Source organism: Emys orbicularis, chromosome 4 (assembly GCF_028017835.1).
Source record: "Emys orbicularis isolate rEmyOrb1 chromosome 4, rEmyOrb1.hap1, whole genome shotgun sequence".
Taxonomy (NCBI): domain Eukaryota; kingdom Metazoa; phylum Chordata; order Testudines; family Emydidae; genus Emys; species Emys orbicularis.
In genome coordinates this window covers 13,632,583-13,657,319 of record NC_088686.1, presented here as the reverse complement: position 1 = coordinate 13,657,319, position 24,737 = coordinate 13,632,583, and the positions used below count along the sequence as shown (strand labels likewise).

General features: G+C 50.1%; 2 protein-coding genes across 2 annotated transcripts; both read left to right on the top strand.

Annotated features, from left to right (window-relative positions):
• Window positions 1-52: 52 nt before the first annotated feature.
• Window positions 53-8,351, top strand: L3HYPDH (trans-L-3-hydroxyproline dehydratase). The gene is made up of 5 exons (XM_065403918.1): window positions 53-542; window positions 2,670-2,839; window positions 3,871-3,993; window positions 4,829-4,966; window positions 7,784-8,351. The coding sequence occupies exons 1-5, from the start codon at window positions 53-55 to the stop codon at window positions 7,907-7,909; spliced, it is 1,047 nt and encodes a 348-aa protein (XP_065259990.1). The 3' UTR covers window positions 7,910-8,351.
• A 12,093-nt stretch (window positions 8,352-20,444) lies between these two features.
• GPR135 (G protein-coupled receptor 135) lies at window positions 20,445-21,743 on the top strand. The gene has a single exon (XM_065402336.1). It carries the CDS (start codon window positions 20,445-20,447, stop codon window positions 21,741-21,743), a length of 1,299 nt encoding a protein of 432 aa, XP_065258408.1.
• The last annotated feature ends 2,994 nt before the right edge of the window (window positions 21,744-24,737 follow it).

Genomic DNA, 24,737 nt, shown 5'->3' with positions numbered 1-24,737 from the left:
TGCCCCCGCGTGGGCGTGGCCGCCTCGCTGTGCTGGGGCGGCGCGAGCTGCGATGGCGGCGCCCGGCTGGCTGCCGCCCGGCGCGCGGCCGGTGGTGCGCGTGGTGGACATGCACACGGGCGGGGAGCCGCTGCGCATCGTGCCGGGCGGGCTGGAGCCGGGCCCCGCGGGCCCCACGCTGCTGGCCCGGCGGCGCCACATGGGCGCGGAGCTGGACCACGTGCGGCGGCTGCTGGTGCACGAGCCGCGCGGGCACCGCGACATGTACGCGGCGGTGCTGGTGCCCAGCGAGCTGCCGGCCGCCCAGCTGGGCGCGCTCTTCCTGCACGGCCAGGGCTACAGCACCATGTGCGGCCACGCCGTGCTGGCGCTGGGCCGCTTCGCCCTGGACGGCGGCCTGGTGCCGGCGCCGAGCCGCCCCGAGACCGCGGTCACCATCCACTGCCCCTGCGGGCCCGTCACCGCCTTCGTGCCCTGGGACGGGCAGCGCAGCGGCAGCCGCGTCCGCTTCCACAGCGTGCCCGCCTTCGCCGCCGCCGCAGGTACCGGCCGGCGCCCGCCTGCCTGGGAGCCCAGACACTGCCGGGGGGAGACCCCTGGTGCTTGTCCCGGGGGGGTGGGGCGCCCCTCTCTGTGCGACCCCCGCCTGTGTGGCACCTCTGAGAGCCTGGCCCCCCGTCTGTGAGCCCCCCAATAATGGTGTGGGGGCGCCCCTTGTCCGTGTGATCCCCGAGCCCCCTTCTGTGGGACCCCCATCCCCTGGAGCCGTGGGAAAGGGTGCCCCTGTTCTTTTCTCCCCCCCCCCCCAGACTGTACGGCCCCCACCGGTGAAAATGATGACTGTGTGCATGACTAACACCACTAAACCTGCTCTCGCTTTCCCCACGTCTGCCCTGGGCTGTGGGGGTGAATTTGTGAGGTAGCTCCACACCTTGGTCAGTGAGGGATGTGGGACCCACGTGCCCTCACCTAGTTCCTTTCCACACACTGCAGAGGGGTGCAGGAACAATTGGTGTAGTGGGGCTGCTGAGAGCCATTGAACCAAATTGTAAACCCTGTATATGATGGAAACCATTTCAAGCTGGGGGTGCTGCTGCATCCTTCGTTCCAGCACCTACGGAGGAGCGTTCTGGGTGCTTTGGTTCTGATGCAGCCAGCTTCAAGAATGTGCACTGGCCCCTTGACTTTGGAAGCAGGTGTCAGTGTCAAAGGGCGTGGCATGGCTCTGGCAGCCAACAGACTTTCTGCAGAAAGGAGCGTAGTTTCTGCCCGGCATGTTGCTGCCCCTGAGACCATATTGAGCTGGCAGCCTCCAATCCTGCAAAACACAGTGCATCCTTATTTGTGGGAATCAGATTGGGTACTTTAAGACCGTGTAAACATCAATAGTTTGAAGGAGGAAGCTTGTCCAAGAGTGCAGTCTCTCGAACTGCAGGGTAGTTAAGGAGATACCACTTACTGAGATCACGCCAGAAAACAGAGGAATGATTTGTTTTTAACTTTGTACACACCACTCATTAAGGGTGGGAAGGGGACAGGCAGGTGAATGTTTTGGTGGGGAGAGGGGGGTTTTAATGAAGTCTGTACCTACTTTTGACTCCACAGAAGAATAGACCTAACTATGGATCTGCCTGATGTTGAAATTGGTGACCAGGTCGAGAGGATGAAGAACTCTGCTTTGTAGGGCTCTCTGCAGATGGGCTACCTAATGTTTCTGAGAACCTTTATTAAGTAACAAAAGAGCAGAACTTCGGATAGGTTAGAGACTTCACAATACCTGCAATATTTTAGGATGATATGCTATTCCAAATTTGTGTCTTCGCTATTGCATAACCATATTCAGCTTCTGTAAGTACACTAGGAGTCACCCACACTCTTCAATCTGATGGTCTCCTGCATTTTGCCTTTTCATTTTGCTACTGCATTAATTCCTTTAGCTGTTCTGCTTTCTGCCCTCCAGCATCCTTTCCTTTCCAAGACTCCTTGTACCCATTTTATATCTGCATCTAATAATCTAGTCTACTCACTGTCATTTGTTTTTTTGGTTTGGATATTTTAATTTTTCTAATGATTTCTAGCATTGTGTTCCTTGACTTTCCTGTAGAGTTCTGTGCCATTCTCTTGCTTTAGCACCTAGCTTTACATCTCACTTGAAAGTAAATCTGACACTGTAATTAAGTTGACTTACACTACTGTGTTTATTAGAATCCTGCTGAATTGATTGAATCTGATTGCATTAATTTGCATTAATAAGCATGAGACAAATTGTTTTTAAAAAATCTAATACTTCTAGTTTGGAAAGTACAGTCTGTATAGTTGAACAAATTCAGCGCAGCAAGGACAAATTGTTCCCTGATTTAGAACCCAATCTGACCCATGGATTTTAACAGGAGAGTTTTTCCATTGACTTTAATGGAAGTTGGATCAGGCTCTTATAAGACTTAGCACTTACCTCTCTTTATCCTTTGATGTCAAAGTGCTACACAAAATTATCCTTGTTACTATGTTAACAGTTGCATTAAAATCAGCAACATTGCACTGGGGTGTGAATTAGGACAGAATTTGGTTTCCCATGTTGGGGGGGTCAGGGGGAGGGCGGTGGAGGTAATGTTACCAATATATGTTCATGCACATTCTGTTTGCTTTTCCCCCTCTCCTGTTCTGTTTAGATGTGACAGTTGATGTTCCTGGCTATGGGAAGGTGGTGGTCGATATTGGATATGGTGGTGCTTTCTATGCCTTTCTCAGTGCTGAGAGATTGGGATTAGATGTTTGTTCTTCAAAGACTCAGGATCTTGTAGATGCAGCAAGTGCAGTAACAGAAGCAGTAAAGAGACAGGTATAGCAGGATGCCAACATACCCCAAATACTTTTCTAACAAAGTAGTAGTAGTGCAGGGTTTTTCTTACAGAGGAGACTATTCATGACATTGTTTTACATTCCAGATATAGCATTCCAACAAAGAGTAAATATCATAATAGACTTTCTCAGGTGTTTGTGGGTGTGACCGTTCTTGCCCTGGTTCTGTAGTTTTACAGTTTAGTTAGGGCTTGTACACACTTGCGCTTACTTAAATTATTCTGAAGTCGCTTGGGGGTATGGAAAAGCCGCCGACACAGCTACCGCTGCTGGGGAAGGTGGAGTAATTATGCCAACGGGAGAGCTGTCTCCCGCTGGCATAGAGTATCTTCACTAGCAGCTACAGTGGCCCAGCTGCATCAGTACAGCTGCCCTGCTGTAGCCATTCTAGGGTAGACCAGCCCTAATCCAAATTCAGAGCCACGGCTGAGGACTCTGGAGTTGCTGTTGCCAGTCTACTATACTATACTGCCTTCTGAATGATTGATCTTACTAAAAAGTGTAATATTCGCATATTTTTAGTTTGAATTTTGTATTTATGTATTCTTAATTACTTCAGGAGCGCCCATAGCTAGCATCAGAATGTCTACTGTAGACTGTTTAAATGTCTGTCGTGTTTATGCATGTCCCACCTCCCACTCACCACACACGTCCCTGTACAGCCCCAGGCAACAACAGCACACTGATGGTTTGTAGTCAAGCAAATATTAGACCTGAAAAGTGAAGTCTTGAAGAAATAGCTGAGGGTTTGAGTTGCGCACAGGAAATTCCACAGTTCCACAATGTCTGTAGTCTTAAGTGAACACAAAATAAAGAAGTTGCTGTCCTCACTAATGAGCATCAGTTTGTTACCTGGGGGGTAGAAATAAATGTGCCCAAGAGTAGTTAGGATGATGCATTTATACTCGTGTGTGCCCAGCTCTGTCATCTTGTAAAAATCTTACTGCAATTTAATTGAAAATATTTGATTGTTGGAGATGTCTGTATATCCATTCTGTGTGTTGTTCCTAGTTCAAACTTCATCACCCTGACAACGAAGAGCTTGCTTTCCTCTATGGTACTATATTAACAGATGGAAAAGATGCATTTAGTGATGAACCAACAACCAACATCTGTGTGTTTGCAGATGCACAGGTATGAAAACATGCTACTTTAAGAGATACAAGATAAGTAAAGCCTGGTCTGTGTGTCTATTAAGAATGAGTTAAATTGAGCTGCTGCTTCTCTCACTGTGCTGCAAAGGCATTGTCTTTGAAGTGTCGTCTGTTCCTTAACCGTAAACTATTTCAGTATAGAATGAAAGCAGGTAAATACTTCTGCAAACATGAGAGAGGCTTTCACTAAGGATTAAACATGAGTTTAGTGGGGAGGACTCTCCCAACTGTCACATGGGAATGATCCAGAGCAGTGCTTCTCAAGGTCGGGCCACCACTTGTTCAGGGAAAGCCCCTGGCGGGCTGGGCCGGTGTGTTTACCTGCCGCGTCCGCAGGTTTGGCTGATCGCAGCTCCCACTGGCCGCGGTTCGCCACTCCAGGCCAATGGGGGCTGCAGGAAGGGCGCGCATGCCAGGGGCTTTCCCTGAACAAGCAGCGGCCTGACTTTGAGAAGCACTGATCCAGAGAATACCAGTCGAGAGAATTTAGTTGTTCTAGTTTCTGTTAGTGATTATCTGCAAGTGTTACAGACCTGAAAGTAACATGAAGTTTTAATACTTGAGTAGTAATTATGAATATTGTCAAACTAGGATCCCTCACTCTTAGTATTTTGCCAAACAGAATCAGTCTGAAAGTGCCAGAACTCACTTAGTTTCTTTTGTGCTTCTCTCACTCTGTCTATTTGCAGAACCCCAGAGCTAGGCAGTGCTAATGTCTGTAATGATATGGACTGTAATATTGGGGGGGAGCGTCTCATGTTTTTATAGTAAAAGATTAAAAATAAGCTACGGAACGTTTTATTTTTTTAAATTAGGTCGACAGAAGTCCTACAGGCTCAGGTGTAACTGCGCGCGTTGCCTTACAATACCATAAGGGACTCATCCAGCTGAATCAGACCAGAACCTTTAGAAGCAGCTCAACTGGTTCCTTGTTCACTGGAAAAGCCGTGAAGGCAAGCCGCAAACCTCTTCTTTTCTGTGTATTTTTAAGGTGTTTTTTGTGAATTTTGTGCTCATGCCATGAGGAACTAACAGCACAGGCTTAAACCAGGCATAGTGCAACTATCTACAAACAGTTCTGCCACTGTAGTCACTTCTGATCTGTAGCATCCCTATCGTTTCAGTCCTGGGCCTGTTTTGAGCAGAGATTGCAAGTCTTGACAAATTTTGTGTAGGAGAGCAGTGTGTTCTGGATCATCTTTCCATTGTGATCATAGGCTGTACAGAAAGGAATAAACAGTATGGTGATGAAATTCACGGATGATACAAAATTGGAAAGAGCTGAGGATGGATGAATAATTCAGAGACCTAAAATAGTTAGGAACATAGGCAGAAAATAATACAGATGGGGGGCAGGAAATAATCCAAAACAGACATGAAGTGTGACAAACCAAAGAAGTGTGGTACTGCTGAAAGAGACTTGGGGGTCACAGCCAACACCAGATCAGAGATGAGCTTGAAGTGAAAATCAGGAAAAAAAGATCAGTGCAGTTTTGCGCTGTATATACAAAGGCTTCTCATCAGAGGAGGGCAATATTTGTATGGCTTTAATATGGTTACAGCTGAAAGATTTCCAAATTGGAAGGAGTTGAGTGAAGAGCACCAGCAGTGTGGGCTGGTGGGACTGATTTACAAAGAAGATTGGGTTCAGCTGAGTGACAATTAAAGAGACACATAAGAGGCTGCATACGTTGGGAGGAGGCAAATGGGATGAACTTGGGATGGGAAAGCTCGTGAATATCAGAAACATTTTTCCCAACAGCTATTGGACTAGGAAAAGGAAGGAGCCATATGTCTGGGGCAGACCTGCCAAAGGTAACTGCTGTTCCATTTAAAGTGCAAAACTATTGATTAACAAAACCAGTAAGCAAACCCCATGGTCTTAGGCCATGTCTACACTACTACCTATGTCGGTAAAACTTATGTCGTTCAGGGGGCTGAAAAAAAACACACACCTGAGCAACATAAGTTTTGCCAGCATAAGTGGTGGTGTGCACAGCGCTGTGTTGGTGGGAGAGCTTCTCCTACCGCCGCTCGTTGGGGTGGTTTAATTATGTCGATGGGAACGCTCTCTCCTGTTGTCATAGAGTGGCTACACGAGAGATCTTACAGCAACGCAGCTGCATGGGTGCCGCTGTGAGGTCTCTGGTGTAGACGCAGCCTTAAACTGTGATTTCTGTTCCTGCGGCAATAGTGGAGCCTTTCCTTCACTTGCCTTGACTTCCTGGAGCTCCCAGCAGAAGTCATCGTAGGCTACTAGTTCAAGTCTTTTATACAGCAGCTATACCCTTCTTGCTTGTTAGCCGATGGCTCAGTCCAAGCTAGGTTGGCCTGTGCCAAATAGAAGCCATTATCCAAGGTGTGGCTCAGTAAGGCCTGGTCTACTCTTAAAAGATAGGTTGACCTAGCTAGTCAGTCAGAGGTGTGAAAAAACACACTCCTGACTGATGTAGCTATGCTGACCTCTGACCCCCAGTGTAGGTGGGTTATATCTGCGAGTGACTCTGTAAGTAAACAAAAGCCCTCTGACTGTAACTGCAGTTGGTCAGAGCTGAGGGACACCCAGAGAAGCAATGGACATTGGTGACACAATTTTATTGTACTTAGCTACCTACAGTAACTCCTCACTTAACGTTGTAGTTATGTTCCTGAAAAATGCAACTTTAAGCAAAATGATGTTAAGTGAATCCAATTTCCTCATAAGAATTGATGTAAATAATGGGGGGTGGGGTTAAGTCTTTTCGTGAAATTTTTTTCACCAAAAGACTGTGTGTGTGTATATATACACATACACACACACACACACACAATTTAATACTGTACACCGCAATGATGATTGTGAAGCTTGGTTGAGGTGGTGGAGTCAGAGGGTGGAAGAGGATGGGCTATTTCCCAGGGGAATGCCTTACTGCTAAATGATGAGCTAGCACTTGGCTGAGCCCTCGAGGCTCAACACATTGCTGTTAATGTAGCCTCACACTCTACAAGGCAGCACGAATGGAGGGAGGGGAGACAGCATGGCAGAGAGAGACAGAGACGCACACTGTGTGTGTGTGTGTGTGTGTGTGTGTGAGAGAGAGAGAGAGAGACAGATGCACATGGTGTGTGAGAGAGAGACGCGCTTGCCCCTTTTAAGTACGCTGACCCCACTCTAAGTACATTGCCTTTTTAAGTAGATCAGCAAGTTGAGACAGCAGCTGCTGCCAGCAAGCTCCCTCGTCCTGAGCCCTGTTGAGGCTTCCCCCCCCCCGTTCTATGGAAATGGGGTTCAGGAGCAGGGGGGACAGGGACACCCTGACATTAGCACCCCTCTTCTTCCCTTCTCCCCCCCCCCCTTCTCCAGCACAGCAAGCAGGAGGCTCCCTGGAGCAGCTCCAAGGCAGAGGGCAGGAGCAGCATACGGCAGTGTGGGGAAGGACAGCTGAACTGCCCGGCAATTGATAGCCTGCTGGGCGGCTGCGCACAGGGAACTTAGGGGAGCTGATAGGGGGCTGCCGGTCCACCCTGGTTCCAAGCCCTCACCAGCTAGCTCCAGCGGGCTGCTCTTCTTGCAAGCAGTGAACAAAGCAGGCCGCTGCCAAACAACGTTATAAGGGAGCATTGCACAACTTTAAACAAGCATGTTCTCTAATTGATCAGCAACAAAACAACATTAACCAGGACGACGTTAAGTGAGGAGTTACTGTACTATGTAGTAATACTCTTTTGTAAACAGGGAAGAACCCCTTAAATGCCAATTCAATTTAAATCTAAACCTTTTCTCTTCTCAGGAAGCAAAGTGTGGTGACTATAACGCTGTTGTAGTAGAAGTCTCAGGAGAAGCCTTTTATACTGGAACAGCAACCTTTGTTGTTGAAGAGGAGGACCCACTGAAATATGGATTTTCTCTAAAGTGACCTTTGCCATCATTCAGTTGCCAGCTTTTAAATAGTAACCACTATCAAAAAGATGATCTTTGTAATCTGTAGGGGGGAAATATAAATACACCATATTTACTTAACTCATATTTTCCTAATAGACTGCTGCATCTATGGATGGTTAAAAACAAAGTCATTTAAATATCATAGAGCAGAGCTAAAAAAACCTTTCCTGGTATCATGATTACTTGTATTACAAATAAAGATCACAGGCCACATTATTCTGTAGTGATTAGCATGTATTATACAAGTCCGGGTCTGTTTGAAACTGCATTTACAATTCTATTTCAAATGCTAGATAGTAAACAAAGCTAAGCTTGAAGGGGCAATTTCAAATGTAAGTGCCTCTTGTAAAGACATTATGTACTTTAAACTCTGCGTCAGTGCAAGAATTCTATTAAAATGCAGTATTCTGACCTCACATTTTTCTTGTTTTAATTCTTGTAACTTGGCCTCAGTCACTGATCTTAAGTGTTTCGCGGTCATTGTTTTGGCTCATCTGCCCTGACTTGGTCATCTCACTTTAACTACCATAACCTGTCTGGCCACCCTGCTTCCTAATTCAGATCTCTTCAAAAATACTAGAGCTGAAGTTATCGTTCCTGCTCTACAAACATTACCCGTCAGTGGGTACTTCCACTGACATCCTGTCTCAGGTCACTTCGTATTCAGGCTCCTTGTCATGACCAACAAGGGACTACCATGTCTCTGCCTGCTATTCATCTGTCTCCTTCTCGCATTCTTGACATTGTGCCTTTTGATATGCTGCCCTCTGCACCTGGAGTAGGCAGGGTCATACTTTGCAAATACTTTTGTCCTTCCAATCCTTTAGCCTCCATTTCTTCAAATATAATCCCTCCTTACTTCTCAATAATCCCCACACTATCTCCAGATAGGTAGTCCAGTGCCCTCTTTCTTTCAGATCACAAATTAGTCGGGGCAAGGAATGTGTCTATATGGGCTAAAATCCTAATCCCAAAGAAGTCAACAGTAAAAATCTGACTTTAGTAGCACCACGATTGGGCCCTGTGATTGTAAAGTGCTGTGTGTGTATTTGTAGCACTACATAAATCAATATGCAATCCACTGTTGTGGTTGGATGTAATGTACTAAATAGTAAATAATGCCTTTCACTTGTCTAGCTAGACCGTTCATAGTCTACTGCAAGCTAAATCTAAATTGTGAGCCTGGATTCTGCAGACTGGAAAAAATTTTGGCAGCTTGACTTAAAAATGCTAGTAAATATGATGAGTTGGTACAATCAGTACCCTAGTGCCTGATGAACTCATTTTATACTGTCCCATAAATTCAGATTTTTATATTGACAATGCATATCTGTACTGTAGAAGTTGGCTGGGGAAGCTGGTGGCTTTTGCAGCTAGTTGAGACACAAAACAGTTTGGCACCTAGGAAAGTAGTTTGGAGTCCTGGAATAAGTACTTTAACTAGAAGTTTCTGTTGAAACTGTTACCTATGAAACAGTTTAACTGATGCTGTAATCTGTAAGTGATTATAAGAGGTGTAACACCCACTGAGATAACTGAGGTAGTTCACCCTCCAAGTTTTTCTTTCAGGATGCCTGCAGATTCAGAAAAGCAACACTACATCATTTTGCTCTCACATGTTTTCAGTGTTGTCTTCAAAACTGCAAGGACTGGATATGCTTCACATCCATTTCATCTTGCCTTTTAAAACCACAAAAGTGTTATGAAACTCAGTTTTCATAACACCTCTTTAAGGTCTGCTAAGTCATTCAATGCATGCAGGATTGTTTAAATTAGCATCTTTGGGGGGATTATATATTTTAATTGCTGCTGTGTGATATATGTGGTGTGTGTATATATACATACAATGAAAAAATACTAAGAGCATAAGGCTTTGTCTATGTGGGAAATTATTTCAGTATAACATAAGGTGTGGATTTAAACTGCTACAGTTATACAGGTATCGCCCCCGTGTGGATGCTCTTATTCTGGTTTAAGAGGGACCTTTTTTGTGGTTTAGCTTATCGCTTAGGAAGGAGTTTAAGCTATACTAAAAAAAGGCACTCTACACAACAATCAGCATCCACCTAAATTATACTGGTGTAACATAAAATTTCCCCATGTCGACAAGCCCTTAGTAACAAATGAGCTTACCCCAGAGTAGAGAGAACTAAAATCATTAGCATGTCGGCAAATTCAGGGAATGAGGATATGCGATGGTCTCCATTGTGCCCACCTGGAGCCTTGTTTCCATTATGCCTTTACTGACAAAGTAAGATCTTAGGTCCTAGAATTAGCCCAAGGGGCAGCGTATGCAGCAAAACACTTGCTTCTAACCCTCTGCTGTGGTCTCAGGTTCTCAGCTCCTAAGGGTCCTGAAACGGCTTTAGTTCATGCTACTTAATATGTCTGAAATGTACATTGATTTTTAGAGGTGCAGGGCAAGGATGCATGTTCAGTTAAGTATATTGACACCTATATGAAATTTACCAGTTAATAATGGCTTGGTATGGGACTGTCAAGGCTCATTCCCAACTATGGCACTTTGAGTGCAGAAGGTAGGGCCCACAAGGATTCTAAAAATTAATACTGGCCACTCCAGGCTGATATTAAACTTCCAAGATTACAGCTTTTCTCTGACCTTGGATGGGTAGATGCTGCCACCACCCAAGTACAACCCCCCCACCCCCTTTGAGAACCCAGGAAGGCAGGGGTACCCTCAAGCCCTTTCACACACACACCCTATCCGGGGAAGAGCTCAGAAAGAAAACAAAGGAAATTAGGTGTTGCCACCAGCTAATTAAACAACATATGCACAAACCTCTTAGGACACACAAAACCCAATCCTGTTCTTAAAGTAAATTTTATTAAAAACAAAAAGAAAGAAAATACATCTGGAAGCTAGGCTTTTTGCTAGGTCTTAAAAAAAAAAATTACAAAAATTAAGCATCAAGCTAGCTCGCTTGAGGTTCAGCTTAAAGGTTACATGCAAAACAAAAGCATTTGGTGGTTATCATAGAGTAGTCCACAAGCCTATAAGCAATAAAAGGAATAACCATAATCGCATCTTCCTAGACATTCCTGATCTACTTACATATCTGGGGTTCACGAGTAGTTCTAGGTCTGATTTGATGATTTTTTCATACCAGGTTTAAAGCTTTTACAGAATAGTTTCAGCCCTATCCCTGCTTTGTCCCCTCTCTCCAGAGAACAGCAACATACAGACAAAGGGAAGTTTTTTCCCAATTTTAAAAAGTTCTAGCCCTCCCATTGGCTCTTTTGGTCAGGTGCCCATTCCCTTTTTAACTATGGGCTTTTTTTAACCATTTACAGGTAAAGCAAGTAGAGAGCAGCTACTAACAGGGATTTTATAGCTAGCTGGGTGTCCACAAAAGGGAGCTACCCCCCCCCCCCATTTTTCACAGGGACCAACTAGGGATAGCTGATAGTTACTTCTAAAATAAATGTTTTATTTACCTCTCCTTTTTGTCCCGTTTTCTCAAATTATGAAATTTGCGAGGCAGGAATTGTCTCAATACGGATTTGCTCAAATGCCCATTGAAGTCAATGGGAGTTTTTCCCCATTAACTTCAAAGGTCATTGGACAAAGCCCTATGTGTTTGGACCATGTTTAGCAACTGCAATGCGTGATCATATTGTATATAGTGAGAATCCATCCCTCTTCCCCAGGTTTTCACCTGTTGCTTGTCTTAGGCCCTCATCTGCAAACATGCACACACTTTAAGTAAGAGTAGTTGGGACAAAAGTGTTTTGCAGGATTGGAGTCTCGGATTGTAAACTTGTCAAGTCAGGGTCTGTCTATGTGTGAGACAGTATCTGGCACACTGGGTGGATACTACCACCCTACAAATACATGCCCAATTTGTAAAAATAGATTAAGATCTACCAAGTAAACCATTAAGATTTCCCTGAATTGTAGTAGGGCTTTTTTCAACATAATATGCAGTACTTTATAATTTGAGTATAACAGGACCATTTTGGTGTAATTAATACTTGTTGCCTGGTGGTGTTATATCATTACAGACAAAAAAAAATTCTAAAAAATTCTCTTATTAAAAATTTCTAAAGGCCAGGACAATGCTCTCTCCAAATCTCTAATGCACCAGTTGGCAGCTAATGGTACTGGAGAGCTTCAAAAAGAAAAGGTAAAATTAGAGTAATGATGGGACAAAAAAGCACAGATCTAATCTGCCAGTGCCATAATACATTTTAAAACCATAATTCTCATAATGAAAGAACAAAAATGGTCGCTAGGTTGACAGTCTGTGTTCTTTGAACTTATTTTGCTGAGGCCGGATGCCTGGGTTCTTGTGTTCCTACCTTTGCTACTAATTTTCTGTATGACTTTTGGGCAAATCACGTATGGCCTTGTTCAGATGCGCTGAGCAGCCCTAGCTCCTGTTAAAGCCAAATGGAGCTGCAGGTGTTCAGCACCTTTGAAAGAGGGGTAGTTTGTTCCTCAGTTTCCCCACTTGTAAAAATGAGTGCAAAAGGAGGGGAACCCCTGAAGGGACTTAGGCATTGCAACGCTGAGCATCACAGTGTCTAATTTAGCTGTGTAGAAAATTAGGAACAACACTGTGATCCTCAAAGTAGAGTTAGGCAACTAGGCTCTCTAGACAGTGGATGGGGAGAGAGAGCGGGGCTTTTGAATGTGATCCACAAAAGCCATCATGCTAGGCAGGGAGCTGCCTAATCTAGCCAACCGGAGATGCTGATCAGAGGGGGGATTGTGCTAAACCCCGCCACTCTCTATCAGTGTCTAAGTCTGGGCTGCCTGGAGGTGTCTCTGCTTAGCGATCCACGAATGGGCACCTGCAATCAGGCAGCTTAAATGCCTAATACTCATTGGGCCAGGGAGCGAGAATGGGAATGACTCTATAGTCTAGTGGTTAGGGCGGGAGATCCTGAGACCAGTCCCTGTTACAACCACTCTTTTGTTATTTATCCTCAGTTGAACAGCTTCAACGGGAGAGACTGAAGCAGCCCTCCCCCCCCCCCCCCCACCCATCAGAATATCCCAGGGTTTTTTTTAAAAAATCAGCTGCAATGAACTAGGCTATTTTAGCATCAGAGTAGATACAGTTGGTGGCATGCTATGATGCATGGTTTGCTGGGACAGGTCCTCAGCTGATGTCAATTGAGGCCAATGGAACTGACAATTTAGGCCAAGTGAGCAGGGCTCCTCTGTAGCTAGGTACCGATGTGGCCCCCATCATTGTAGCAGAGTGCCCATCTTTTGCTAGGCTTGTAGGGCCAAATCCTGCAGTCCATACTACGGTAAATCAGGACAAAGAGGCAGCAAATGATCACACCATTTCTCAGCCAGGGAAATTCTTGGGTGCTGTCTGGAAAAAAATTAAAACTCCATTTACATTTTAAAAAATGTGAAAATATATATTGAATAGTATCTAATATCTCTGAGCTCAGTATCTCCATTCATTTCAATGAAGAATGAGTATCTTATTGTTTGCAGTGGTGTTGCAGCCATATTGATCCTAGGAGATGAGACAAGGTGGGTGAGGTAATATCATTTATTGGACCAACTTCTGTTGGTGAGAGAGGTGCTCCTAGCAGGCAAATGCAGCTTCCATCGAACAAACTAGGAGATAGCTATAGTTTGAAAGGAGTTTAGGCATTGAGGTATTAATGTTTGTCAATCTGAATTTAGCTCTAGGGCACATTTATCCACCTACCGGATGCACGATAGGACAACACTGGAATCGTTCTTTAAAAAGCTTAACAATGATTTGAGCCAATTTGATTTCTGCCTTTTCTATCCCCTAAGCCTGTGGCTACAGCGACACGTACTTGTAGTGAGCTAGCGTGAGTATAAACAGCAGCGTAGCCAGGGTAGCACATGGGTAGCGGCAGCAGAGGGCGTGGCTGAGCTACGCCAAAAACAAACCAGATGGAAACCGATGGGTATGTAGTGGCCCAGTGCCTCCGCTGTGGCCAGGGGTGGCAGGTTTGTATAATTTTTGGTGGTGCCCAGAATGGGCCCAAGTCCCCCCCCCACACACACACACACATACACATCTGCCTAAGGCTCGGGGAGGGAGTTTGGGTGCGGGGTCTAGGCTGGGGCAGGGGGTTGGGGTGCAGGAGGAGGTGCGGGGGATGGGCTCTGGGAGGGAGTTGGGGTTCAGGGTCTGGGCTGGGGCAGGCGGTTGGGGTGCAGGAGGAGGTGCGGGGGACAGGCTCTGGGAGGGAGTTTGGGTGTGGTCACCACCCCTGCAGCTCCCATTGACCACAGTTGGCAGAGTCGACGCTCAGGGCAGGGGCAGTGCGCAGAGACACCTCTCCCAGGGGCCACAGGGATGTGCTGGCCACCTCTGGAAGCAGAGCGGGTGGGCAGGAAGCCACCTTAGCCCAGTTGCACTGCCAGTGTTGGCGGCCCTGGGCCCTTTTTAAATTGCCCAGGGGGCAGCAGGCGGGGCCGGGGGAGAGACCTGGCCCCAAACTTTGGTGGAGGCAGGCCCGGGTGCTCTCATATTGGTGGAGCACGGGCACCACGGGCCCATACAACTCACTGCCCTGGCTTGTGGCTATCTACGCTACTGCGGCTACGTTGCTAGTTACACTCCCACGGCATGGTCATTGTTACAGGTGGGTGGGACTGCTGTTCGGCCATTTTCTTAATAGTTTATCTTAATGGTTTATCTAATGGAAAGCCTAATATTTAGGCACCACAGCCACAACCAGCTCTTGTCAGGGGCGGTCTAAGTATTCTGGGTCCTGCCTCTGTGCAGAAGGCTGGACTAGATGGTTTCTCAAGGTCCCTTCTAGCTGCACCCTGATTCTAACAGTTAGGTGCTCAGGCTCCCTATATAATCTATGGGGAGAGACAGGTTCCTAAAAAAGGGATTCACCGAAACCAGAAAGCTAAGCGGGCAGCTACCCTAAGCTAGCCACTAGGAAATGGTGAGGGGTGTGGGTGTTAGCCTGCCCCAAAGTGAGCCGTTTTTTACAGACATCGGTGATGGTGGTATCCATGCCTTCCCATATACACAATAGGCCAGTGTTTAGAGCACTGCCTGATTCAGAGCAAGGGCTTGAACCCAGAGCTCTCCCCCCCCGAATGTTCCATCCACTCGGCTACAGGGTAGTGCCCTTATTATCAGGGGTGTCATGTAAGACATGGGCGATGATTGTTCCACCATACATGGCACTGGTGAGGCTCCCACTGTGGCCAGGTTTGGGTGCTGCACTTTAAGAAAGAGGTGAACAAATTGGAGACAGTCCAGAGGCAAGCAACAAAAATGATAAGTGGTGTGGCAAACCTGACCTCTGAGGAAAGGGTGAAAGAACTGGGCAGGTTTAGTCTAGTGAAAAGAAGGGGGCAGGGGACACCAGTAACAGCCTTCAAATATGGCTGATCAATGGTGATCAATGGTTCTCCATGTCCACTGAGGGTAGGACAAGATGTACTCAGCTTAGTTTGCAGCAAGGGAGATTTGGTTTGGTTATTAGGAAAAAGTGTCTGTCGCTAACGACAATGAGGCATTGGACGAGGGTTGCCTAGGTTGTGGAATCCCCGTCACTGGAGGTTTTATAAGAACACGTTAGCCAAACACCTGTCAGAGATGACGGAGGTATACTCAATCCTGCGCATGCAGGGGGGCTGGATGAGATGACCTCTTGAGGTCCCTTCCTGCTGACATTTCTATGACTCGGGTGGATCTCTTTTAATCCCGCCTCTTGGAGCAGTTCCACTTTGTATAAATACTTGAATAGTCATTGGGCCAGTGAGCGAAAATTATACTATAGCCAGTGTTTAGCAAACGCTCCTGGGAGACCCAGGTTCCAGTCCCTGCTCCAACAACTAAGTCAATTGGCCCCAAACTGTTTGGCACGCCCCCCGCAGGGGGCATGGAGGAATGTTCAAGGGGGCATGTGGCAGGGCCCAGGCCAGCCCCCACAAGGGGCGCCACTAAGTCCATCTCTGCCCCCAGTCACAGCTCCACTCCTCCCCCTACTCTGCCCCCACACCAATTGCAGCTTCGTCTCCCCCCAGCCCAGCTCAGGCCCCAGTCAGCTGCAGCTCCACTCCACCCCCAGCCTCATTCCCTCTCTGCCCCCCAGGCCAGCTCCGCCTCTAGCTCCAGCTCCTCCCCGATCTTCAGTTCTGTCCCCAGCTCCACCTTCAACTCCCCTGCTGAGCCAACTGTGCAGTAATGGGGGGGGGGGGGGGGGCCGCGGACAGATTCCATTATTGGTGGTGGTGGTGGTGGGGTGATGGGAAAAGTTTGGGCACCACTGGTCTGCTGCGGCTGCGTGGCATTGCATCCTGTGCTGTTTGTCAACCGGGCTGTTGCAGAGAATGTCTGCATTTTGGGGGTGTTGTGTGCAGGGCTATGTGTCTACTACTAGCAATATCAATACTGTTATACCAACTGCTATTTGTGTGTGTGTGTGTGTGTGTGTGTCACTTCTTTTGTCTGTGGGGGGAGGGGAGCTGGTCCCAGCAGCCTGCAGTGTGGGGGTGTGGGATGCAGGGGAGAGGGTGCAGTGGGGACCCCAGCAGCACCCAATCTGCTTGGGGGGGTAGGAAGAGCTGTTGTGGGGGAACAGTCATCTCAGTTCCTATTAGAATCATAGCATATCAGGGTTGGAAGAGACCTCAGGAGGTCATCTAGTCCAATCCCCTGCTCAAATCAGGACCAACACCAACTAAATCATCCCAGCCAGGGCTTTGTCAAGCCTGACCTTCAAAATCTCTAAGGATGGAGATTCCACCACCTTCCTAAGTAACCCATTCCAGTGCTTCACCACCCTCCTAGTGAAATAGTGTTTCCTAATATCCAACCTAGACCTCCCCCACTGCAACTTGAGACCATTGCTCCTTGTTCTGTCATCTGCCACCACTGAGAACAGCCTAGCTCCATCCTCTTTGGAGCCCCCTTTCAGGTAGTTGAAAGCTGTTATCAGATCCCCCCTCACTCTTCTCTTCCGCAAACTAAATAACCCCAGTTCCCTCAGCCTCTCCTCTTAAGTCATGTGCCCCAGCCCCCTAATCATTTTCATTGCCCTCCACTGGACTCTCTCCAATTTGTCCACATCCATTCTGTAGTGGGGGTACCAAAACTGGATGCAATACTCCAGGTGTGGCCTCACCAGTGCCAAATAGAGGGGAATAATCACTTCCCTCGATCTGCTGGCAATGCTCCTACACTACAGCCCAATATGCCATTAGCCTTCTTGGCAACAAGGGCACACTGCTGACTCATATCCAGCTTCTTGTCCACTGTAATCCCCAGGTCCTTTTCTGCAGAAAAGACAAAATGCAACTGATAAGGATAGGATTTGAACCCATGCATATAGAGCACAATGGATTAGCAGTCCAGCACCTTAGCCACTCGGCCACCTCATCAGTGAGGGAGTGGGGGCGGGGGGGGGGGGGTGTGCCCAGCTCCCTGAGGAAAGACAGGGTGGGGGTACGCATGTGTGTGGGCAGGGTGGTCCCACTCCCCTGTCTGTATCTGTGTATGGGGCCGGGGACCGACAGTCCCAGCCCCTGTGTATATGTGTGAGAGATAACAGGACGGCTGCTCCAGTGTCCTGCCTTTTTGTGTGTGTCTGTTGGGGGGTAGTAACTAGTCCCAGGCTCCCAGCCTCTGTCTATCTTTGTGTTGGGGGAGGGGTATGTGTGTGTGTGAGCTGTCTCTATGCTGGGTGGGTGTGTGTGTGGTATGGGGTTCCTGGGGGTGTGGTGGGAGTGTCTTGGTATGTGCTGAATGTTTGTGTGTGTTGGAAGGTGTCTGTGTTGGGGTGGGTGTCTCTGTGTGTCTGCCTTTGGGGTATGTCTGTGTGTGTGTTAGGAGTATTTGCTGGGGGGGGATCTGTGTGCTGGGTATCTGTGGGTTGTGGGTGTGTTTGTCTGTCGGGGTATATCTGTGCGTTGGGGGTATTTGGGTCTGCATGTCTGGGGGGGGCTGTGTGTGTGTGTGTCTGTGTGTTGGGGGTATGTATGGCTGTGTGTGCTGGGAGGCGTCTGTTGGTGTGTGGATGTCTGGGTTATGTCTGTCTGTGTTGGGGGTGTCTATCGGGGTGATTGTGTATTGGGGACTGTGCTGGGGTGTCTGTGTGTTCGTGTGTGGATGTGTGTCTGTGTTGGGGTGTCTGTTGGGGATATGTCTGTGTGTGTTGGGGTTGTCTGTTGGGGTGTGTCTATCTGTGGGGGTGGTCTGTCGTGGATATGTCTGTGTGTGTGCTGGGGATCTGTGTTTGTTGTGGGTATGCTGTCTCGTCATTTGTTGTGGGATCTGCTGTTGGGGGTGTTGCGTATGTCTCTGTGTCTTGGGGAGTATGTCTGGGTGTTGAGGTCTGTGTGCTGGGGTGTGTTTGTGCTGGGGTCCACGGGGGTGTCCGGTGTGTGGGTGCCTGTCTGTATGGGGTGTGTGTGTCAGGTGGTGTCTGTGTGTATGTTCAGGGTGGCCACATTGGGTATGTATATCAGTCTGTTGGGTGTGTCAGTCTGTTGGAGGTGTCTATGTTTGGGGGTGTTTGTCAGGGGGTGTCTGTTGGGGAGGGGCATGCACAAGGGGGGCAAGCAAGGACATCCCCCATAATCGTCGGGGGCACAGAACTCCTCCAGCCCCGGGACCGCGGTGACAGAGAGGGAGCTCCTCCAACTCCGGCTGCGGTGACAGAGAGAGGGAGCTCCTCCAGCCCCGGGGCTGCAGAGGCAGAAAGAGGGAGCTCCTGCTGGAGCCAGGGCAGGGCGGAGGGAGAGAAAAGCGAGCTCCTGCCGGAGTGCAGCCCCCCTCCCCCCCAAGGGGTCAAAGTAAAAATTCTGCACATGACCCTGCTGTTGGGTATGTATACATGTCAATCTGTTGAGGGGTGTCTGTATTGGGGGTGTGTGTGTCAGGGGGTGTCTGTTGCGTAGGTGTGTCCGTCTTTTGGGGGGTGTCTGTGTTGGGGATGTGTGTCAGTCTGTTGAGAGATGTCTGTCGAGGTATCAGCTGGGTATGTCAGTCTGTTGAGGTGTGTCTGTGTGGGAGGGTGGCTGTTGGATATGTGTGTCAGTCTGTTGAGGGGTGTCTGCTGGGTATGTGTGTCAGTCTATTGGGGGTGTTGGGGATGTGTGTCAGTCTGTTGGGGAGGTGTGTCAGTCTACTGGGGGGGGTGTCTGTATTGGGTGATTGTGTATGTGTGTTGGTTATGTGTGTCAATCTGTTGAGGGGCATCTGTGCTGGGATGTGTCTGTCAGGGGGGTGTCTATTAGCTATGTGTGTCAGGCTGTTGAGGGGGCGTCTGTTGAGGGGTGTGTGGGTTGGGGTGTCTGTTGGATATGTGTGTCAGTCACTGGGGTGTGTGTGTTCGGGGTGTGTCTGTCAGGGTGTGTGTGTGTCGGGGGTGTCTGTTGGGGATGTGTGTCAGTCTGTCAGGGGGTGTCTGTGTTGGGGGGGTGTCAGGGAGTGTCTGTTGGGGATGTGTGTCAGTCTGTCAGGGTGTCTGTGTTGGGGGTGTGTCAGTCTGTTAGGGATATGTGTCAGTCTGTCAGGGGGTGTCTGTGTTGGGGGGGTGTCAGGGAGTGTCTGTTGGGGATGCGTGTCAGTCTGTTGGGGGTGTCCGTCGGCGGGTGTCTGTTGGGGATATGTGTCAGTCTGTCAGGGGGTGTCTGTGTTGGGGGGGTGTCAGGGGGTGTCTGTGTTGGGGGGGTGTCAGGGAGTGTCTGTTGGGGATGCGTGTCAGTCTGTTGGGGGTGTCCGTCGGCGGGTGTCTGTTGGGGATATGTGTCAGTCTGTCAGGGGGTGTCTGTGTTGGGGGGGTGTCAGGGGGTGTCTGTGTTGGGGGGGTGTCAGGGAGTGTCTGTTGGGGATGCGTGTCAGTCTGTTGGGGGTGTCCGTCGGCGGGTGTCTGTTGGGGATATGTGTCAGTCTGTCAGGGGGTGTCTGTGTTGGGGGGGTGTCAGGGGGTGTCTGTGTTGGGGGGGTGTCAGGGAGTGTCTGTTGGGGATGCGTGTCAGTCTGTTGGGGGTGTCCGTCGGCGGGTGTCTGTTGGGGATATGTGTCAGTCTGTCAGGGGGTGTCTGTGTTGGGGGGGTGTCAGGGGGTGTCTGTGTTGGGGGGGTGTCAGGGAGTGTCTGTAGGGGATGCGTGTCAGTCTGTTGGGGGTGTCCGTCGGAGGGTGTCTGTGTGCGTCGGGGGCGCGCACGGTCCCAGCCCTGCGGGCGACCAGGGGTCTCGGCAGCGCGGGGGTCGCCGCTGACTCTCGCCGGGCCCCGTGTGCGCAATCGGGCAGGCCGGACTCGGTTCCCTGGGCAACGGGCTGGAGACGTCAGCGGCTCCCGGAGCCCCCGAAGCCCGCACGCAGCGGGGGGCGCGGGCGCGCGGCAGGCAGAGCACAGAGCCCGCCAGGCCGGGCCGGGAGCAACAGCCCCAACCGCGGCTCCGCGTCCCCGCTGCAGCCGGGACCCCAACCCCTGGGCCGGCCTCGGGCCGAGCCTCCTCCCCCGCCTGCCGCTCTCCCCGGGGCGGCGGGGAAGGGGATGCTCGCCGCTTATGGAGCCGCCGTCGGCGAGCCCGGGGCTGCTGAGCGCCCTGTCCCGGGCGGGGGGCAATGAGAGCGGCGGGGAGGCGCCGGCAGCTGACCCCGCCGCCGGGGCGGAGGAGGCGGGCTGGTCGGGCGCGGCGCTGGCCTCGCAGGCGCTGCTGCTCGTGCTGATCTTCGCCCTGTCGGCGCTGGGCAACGGGGCCGTGGTGCTGGTCATCGCCCGGCACCGGCAGCTGCGCACAGTCACCAACGCCTTCGTGCTGTCGCTGTCGCTCTCCGAGCTGCTGGGCGCGCTGCTCTGCCTGCCCCTCGCCTTCCTGCGCCTGCTGGGCCGCCCGCGCGGCGCCTGGCTCTCCGGCCAGCGCCTGTGCCTGGCCAGCGCCGCCCTGCACGCCGGCCTGGGCATCGCCGCCACCCTCACCATGGCGCTGCTCTCCTTCGACCGCTACTGCGCCATCGTGCGCCAGCCCCGCCGCAAGATGGGCCGCCGCCGCGCCGCCCAGCTGCTGGCCGCCGTCTGGCTGGCGGCGCTCGGCTTCGCCGCGCCCTGGTACCTGCTGGCCCAGGCGGCGGGCGGGGGCCACGGGGCCGGCTCGGGCCGCTGCACCTACGTGCTGCTGCCCTGGGGCTCGTCGCGGCTGGGCCCGCCCTACAGCGCGGTGCTGATCGTGCTCTGCTACCTGCTGCCCTTCGCCCTCATGTGCTTCTGCCACTACAACATCTGCCGGGCCGTGCGCCTCTCCGAGAGCCGGGTGCGGCCGCTCACCACCTACGGCCACTTGCTGCGCTGCTACGGAGAGATGCGCACCGCCACCACCGTGCTCATCATGATCGTCTCCATCATCTGCTGCTGGGGGCCCTACTGCGTCCTGGGGCTGGCGGCCGCCGCCGGCCACCTGCCCTTCTCGCCCACCGTGGACGCCGTGGCCAGCTGGATGGCCTGGGCCAACGGCGCCATCAACCCGCTCATCTACGCCGCCCGCAACCCCAACATCGCCATGCTGCTGGGCCGCAGCCGCGAGGGCGGCTACCGGACTAGGAACAACGTGGCCGCTTACCTGGCCGCCCGGGGCCAGCGCCTGGAGGCCCGCGGCCGGTCCGAGCCAGACCGGGAGCGCTATGCCCAGCAGCGGCCCGGCGGCCACGCCGCCAGCACCCTCTCCTCCTCCAGCCCGGCCAGCGGCGGCGAGGTGGCCATGTGGGCTTGCAAGAACCCGGCCGTGCTCTTCTGCCGCGACGCGCAGCCCGACACGGCCTCCCAGGCTGCCCTGCCGCCCAAATCCGACACCGCTGATACCAGCCTCTGAAGCGGCCGGGGGGGGCCCGCTGGGAAAAGCTGCCTGACAGCGAGCTGGCTCGGGCTGGGGAACAGGTGCCCACGGGAAGGACTGGGAGACCTGTGGCTTGGGCCGTTTGAAACTAGGCTGAGCAAAGCCCTAGTTACCGGGGAGCAATGTGCAGTAACCAGGGGGCTGCACTGGATGAGCTAGTGGGTCTGCTCCAGTTAATGCCCGCGTGGGAGACAAAGGAAGTACCAAGGGGCAGGTGCGTTGGCTCTCCCCATTTCAACAGGGGATCAAAGATGCAAGGGAGAGCCGCTGAAATGAGCCCAGCACAGCTGCAGAGAGAGAGAAGGTGGCAGTAATCACCCTGTGAGCTCATCTCTGTTTAGCAAAAAAGTGCCCATAGGAAGTTAAGAACAACACAAGCCCCCTGAGCATTGGAAACTGTTAAGTGCCAAAAAAAAAAAAAGTGACTGAAAGCTGAGTCTTGCCAGCTCTAAGACACTCAAAAGTATCACACTGTGAAAACTGCAGCTTCGCAGGAGACAGTTGCTTTACCGCATTAGATGTGGAAATACACCAAGTCTCAGACTAGGACAGACTGAAAGTCTGACATCACCAAGAGCACCTTGAGGTTCATTTTTAAACCCCAAACATAAGAAAAATCCCATTCAGAGCTCTGCAGATTTAAAGAAAAGGTGCAAGGTTAGGGGGGAGAAGAATGAAACTTGAAGCCCCATGAAATTGGTGATCGTTTCCTTTCAGTACATACATTGTATGAGAAGTATTTCAAACGGGGAACATTCCCAGAAATGGGAGATCAGTACTGTATTCTGATCCAGACAAAATTGAAGAAAAGATAAAATATGGGTTTGGAATAGATGTGGCATCATTCAGTTTGTAGACTTGTGAATTTCCTCCTTGAGATGGACAAAAATGTCTAATTTCATCTAACATCCTTTGAATATATTTATATGAGCCACTAGGGCAGGGGTGGGCAAACTATGGCCCGGGGGCCACATCTGGCCCTGAAGATGTTTTAATCCAGCCCTCGAGCTCCTGCCGGGGAGCGGGGTCCAGGGCTTGGCCCGCTCCACGCATGCCGTGGCTCCTGGAAGCAGCAGCATGTTCCCCTCCATCTCTTATGCATAGGGACAGCCAGGAAGCGCTGCCCCCGAAGCTCCCATTGGCCACGGTTGCCTGCGGACGTGGCAGCGCACAGAGCCGCCTGGCTGCGCCTCGGCGTAGGAGCCGGAGGGGGGACATGCCGCTGCTTCCAGGAGCTTGAGGTAAGCGCTGCCAGGAGCCTGCACCCCTGACCCCCTCCTGCGCCCCAACCCCTTGCCCCAGCCCTGATTGCCCTCCGAACCCTTCAGTCCCACCCTCCTGCACGCCAGAGCCCGCACTGCCAGCCAGAGCCCTCACCTCCCCACCCGCAGCCCAACCCCATGCCCCAGCCTGGAGCCCCCTCCCACAGCCTGAACTCCTCATTTCTGGCCCCACCCCAGAGCCCGCACTCCAACCCCCAATTTCGTGAGCATTCCTGGCCCGCCCTACACTTTCCATACCCAGATGTGGCCCTCGGGCCAAAAAGTTTGCCCACCCCTGCACTAGAGAGAGGCAGGTATTCTGTTAAAGGAGAGAAAAAGCAATGTAATGAGTCTAGTTTGTATTTCAGGGTGCACATTATCCCACTCACTGTGTAACTCAGTTGACCTATTAGAATTTAATGATATTTGGAAAACAGCTTTGATTGCCAGTACCGATATCATATAAAAACAAAAAGAGCACAAATCAGTATGTTGAAACCAACTTACATGAAATGCTGCTGCACAGCCAATCCTCATCTTGGGATTTATGAATTTATTTTTCCTCAGAGGTTCCAGATCTCAAGCCTTAAATTAATACTTTTAATTGGAAATGGGATTCAGACCTTCTGTTACCTTCACTAAATGTAAATGTGAAGAAATAGCCAGTATTTTTCTTGTACAGTATTTAAATGATAATGTTTTATCAGATTTTTCAATGGTTTGTGACTCGAGTGGATGTATATCATTATTTTGTAAATGAAACAAAAAATAAATTGTCTTTTATGAAAGAGATTAAAATGTTTCTGCCTTTTGTCATCCAAAAGCTAAATATGAAAGGACAAAGGGGTGTCAAAATTGCCATGATAATGGGGAGAGATTTAATGGTAGATGAAATTTTAAAATCTTGATAATTTGTCATGCTTTCATAATTACTATACTTTTCTAGTTAGGGCTCCATCATGCCCCTTCTTAAATAAGTGGGAGAAAGATTTGATCCTTAAAGACAGTCTCAATACTAACATTTGCACATCTATGGCTTGAAACGTGTAACCAATACTACGTATAGTGTTTGTGATATAAAGGACGTCTGTCCCCTAGGAACTGGACTGAGCCCACCACCTCATTTCACAAAGGCCAGTAAACAGCTAGAGCATAACAAGAACTTAGGGGTAGAAAAGTTTTTTATTGCTTGTAGTTTTGCTTCTCTGGCCTGCCCAGTCTCTTAGATTGCTACAGAATGAACTGGGCGTTAAGTGTCCTTTTTTTAAAAGTCTTTGCTAAGATTTCATTATTTATTTTACTTTATACTTTTGTATTGTTTTATATAATTTTATTTATTTGGATTTATACACTCTTAATGGGCACCTATCCATATGCTCTAGCTACATTGCTGTATTATAAAAGTACCTACATGCTGTAAAACTACAGAGATAAAGGAATGTGTAAGGTACATGATTTCAGAATGCTATTTATCATTTTTTCGCCGTAATTTAGTTTATTATAATTGCAAACATGCACGCAGGTGGGAGGGGGTATGTGGGGAGGGGGTGGGAGTGCAGGCTCTGGGAGGGGGTCAGGGGTGCGGTGCTTACCTGGGGCATCAAGGCAAGGCGGGCTGGGGGGGGCCTGTGCGCGCTTCTGCCTCCAGACACCGCCCCCGCAGCATCCCATTGGCTGCAGGGGCACTCGGGGCAGGGGCAGCAAGCGG

Excerpts from the sequence above, each read along its gene's own strand:
- L3HYPDH (XM_065403918.1), top strand. The coding sequence starts at position 53 with ATGGCGGCGCCCGGCTGGCTGCCGCCCGGCGCGCGGCCGGTGGTGCGC. Across the intron at positions 2,840-3,870 it reads CAGAAGCAGTAAAGAGACAG|TTCAAACTTCATCACCCTGA; the intron begins GTATAGCAGGAT and ends TGTTGTTCCTAG. Across the intron at positions 3,994-4,828 it reads GTGTGTTTGCAGATGCACAG|GTCGACAGAAGTCCTACAGG; the intron begins GTATGAAAACAT and ends TTTTTAAATTAG.
- GPR135 (XM_065402336.1), top strand. The coding sequence starts at position 20,445 with ATGGAGCCGCCGTCGGCGAGCCCGGGGCTGCTGAGCGCCCTGTCCCGG.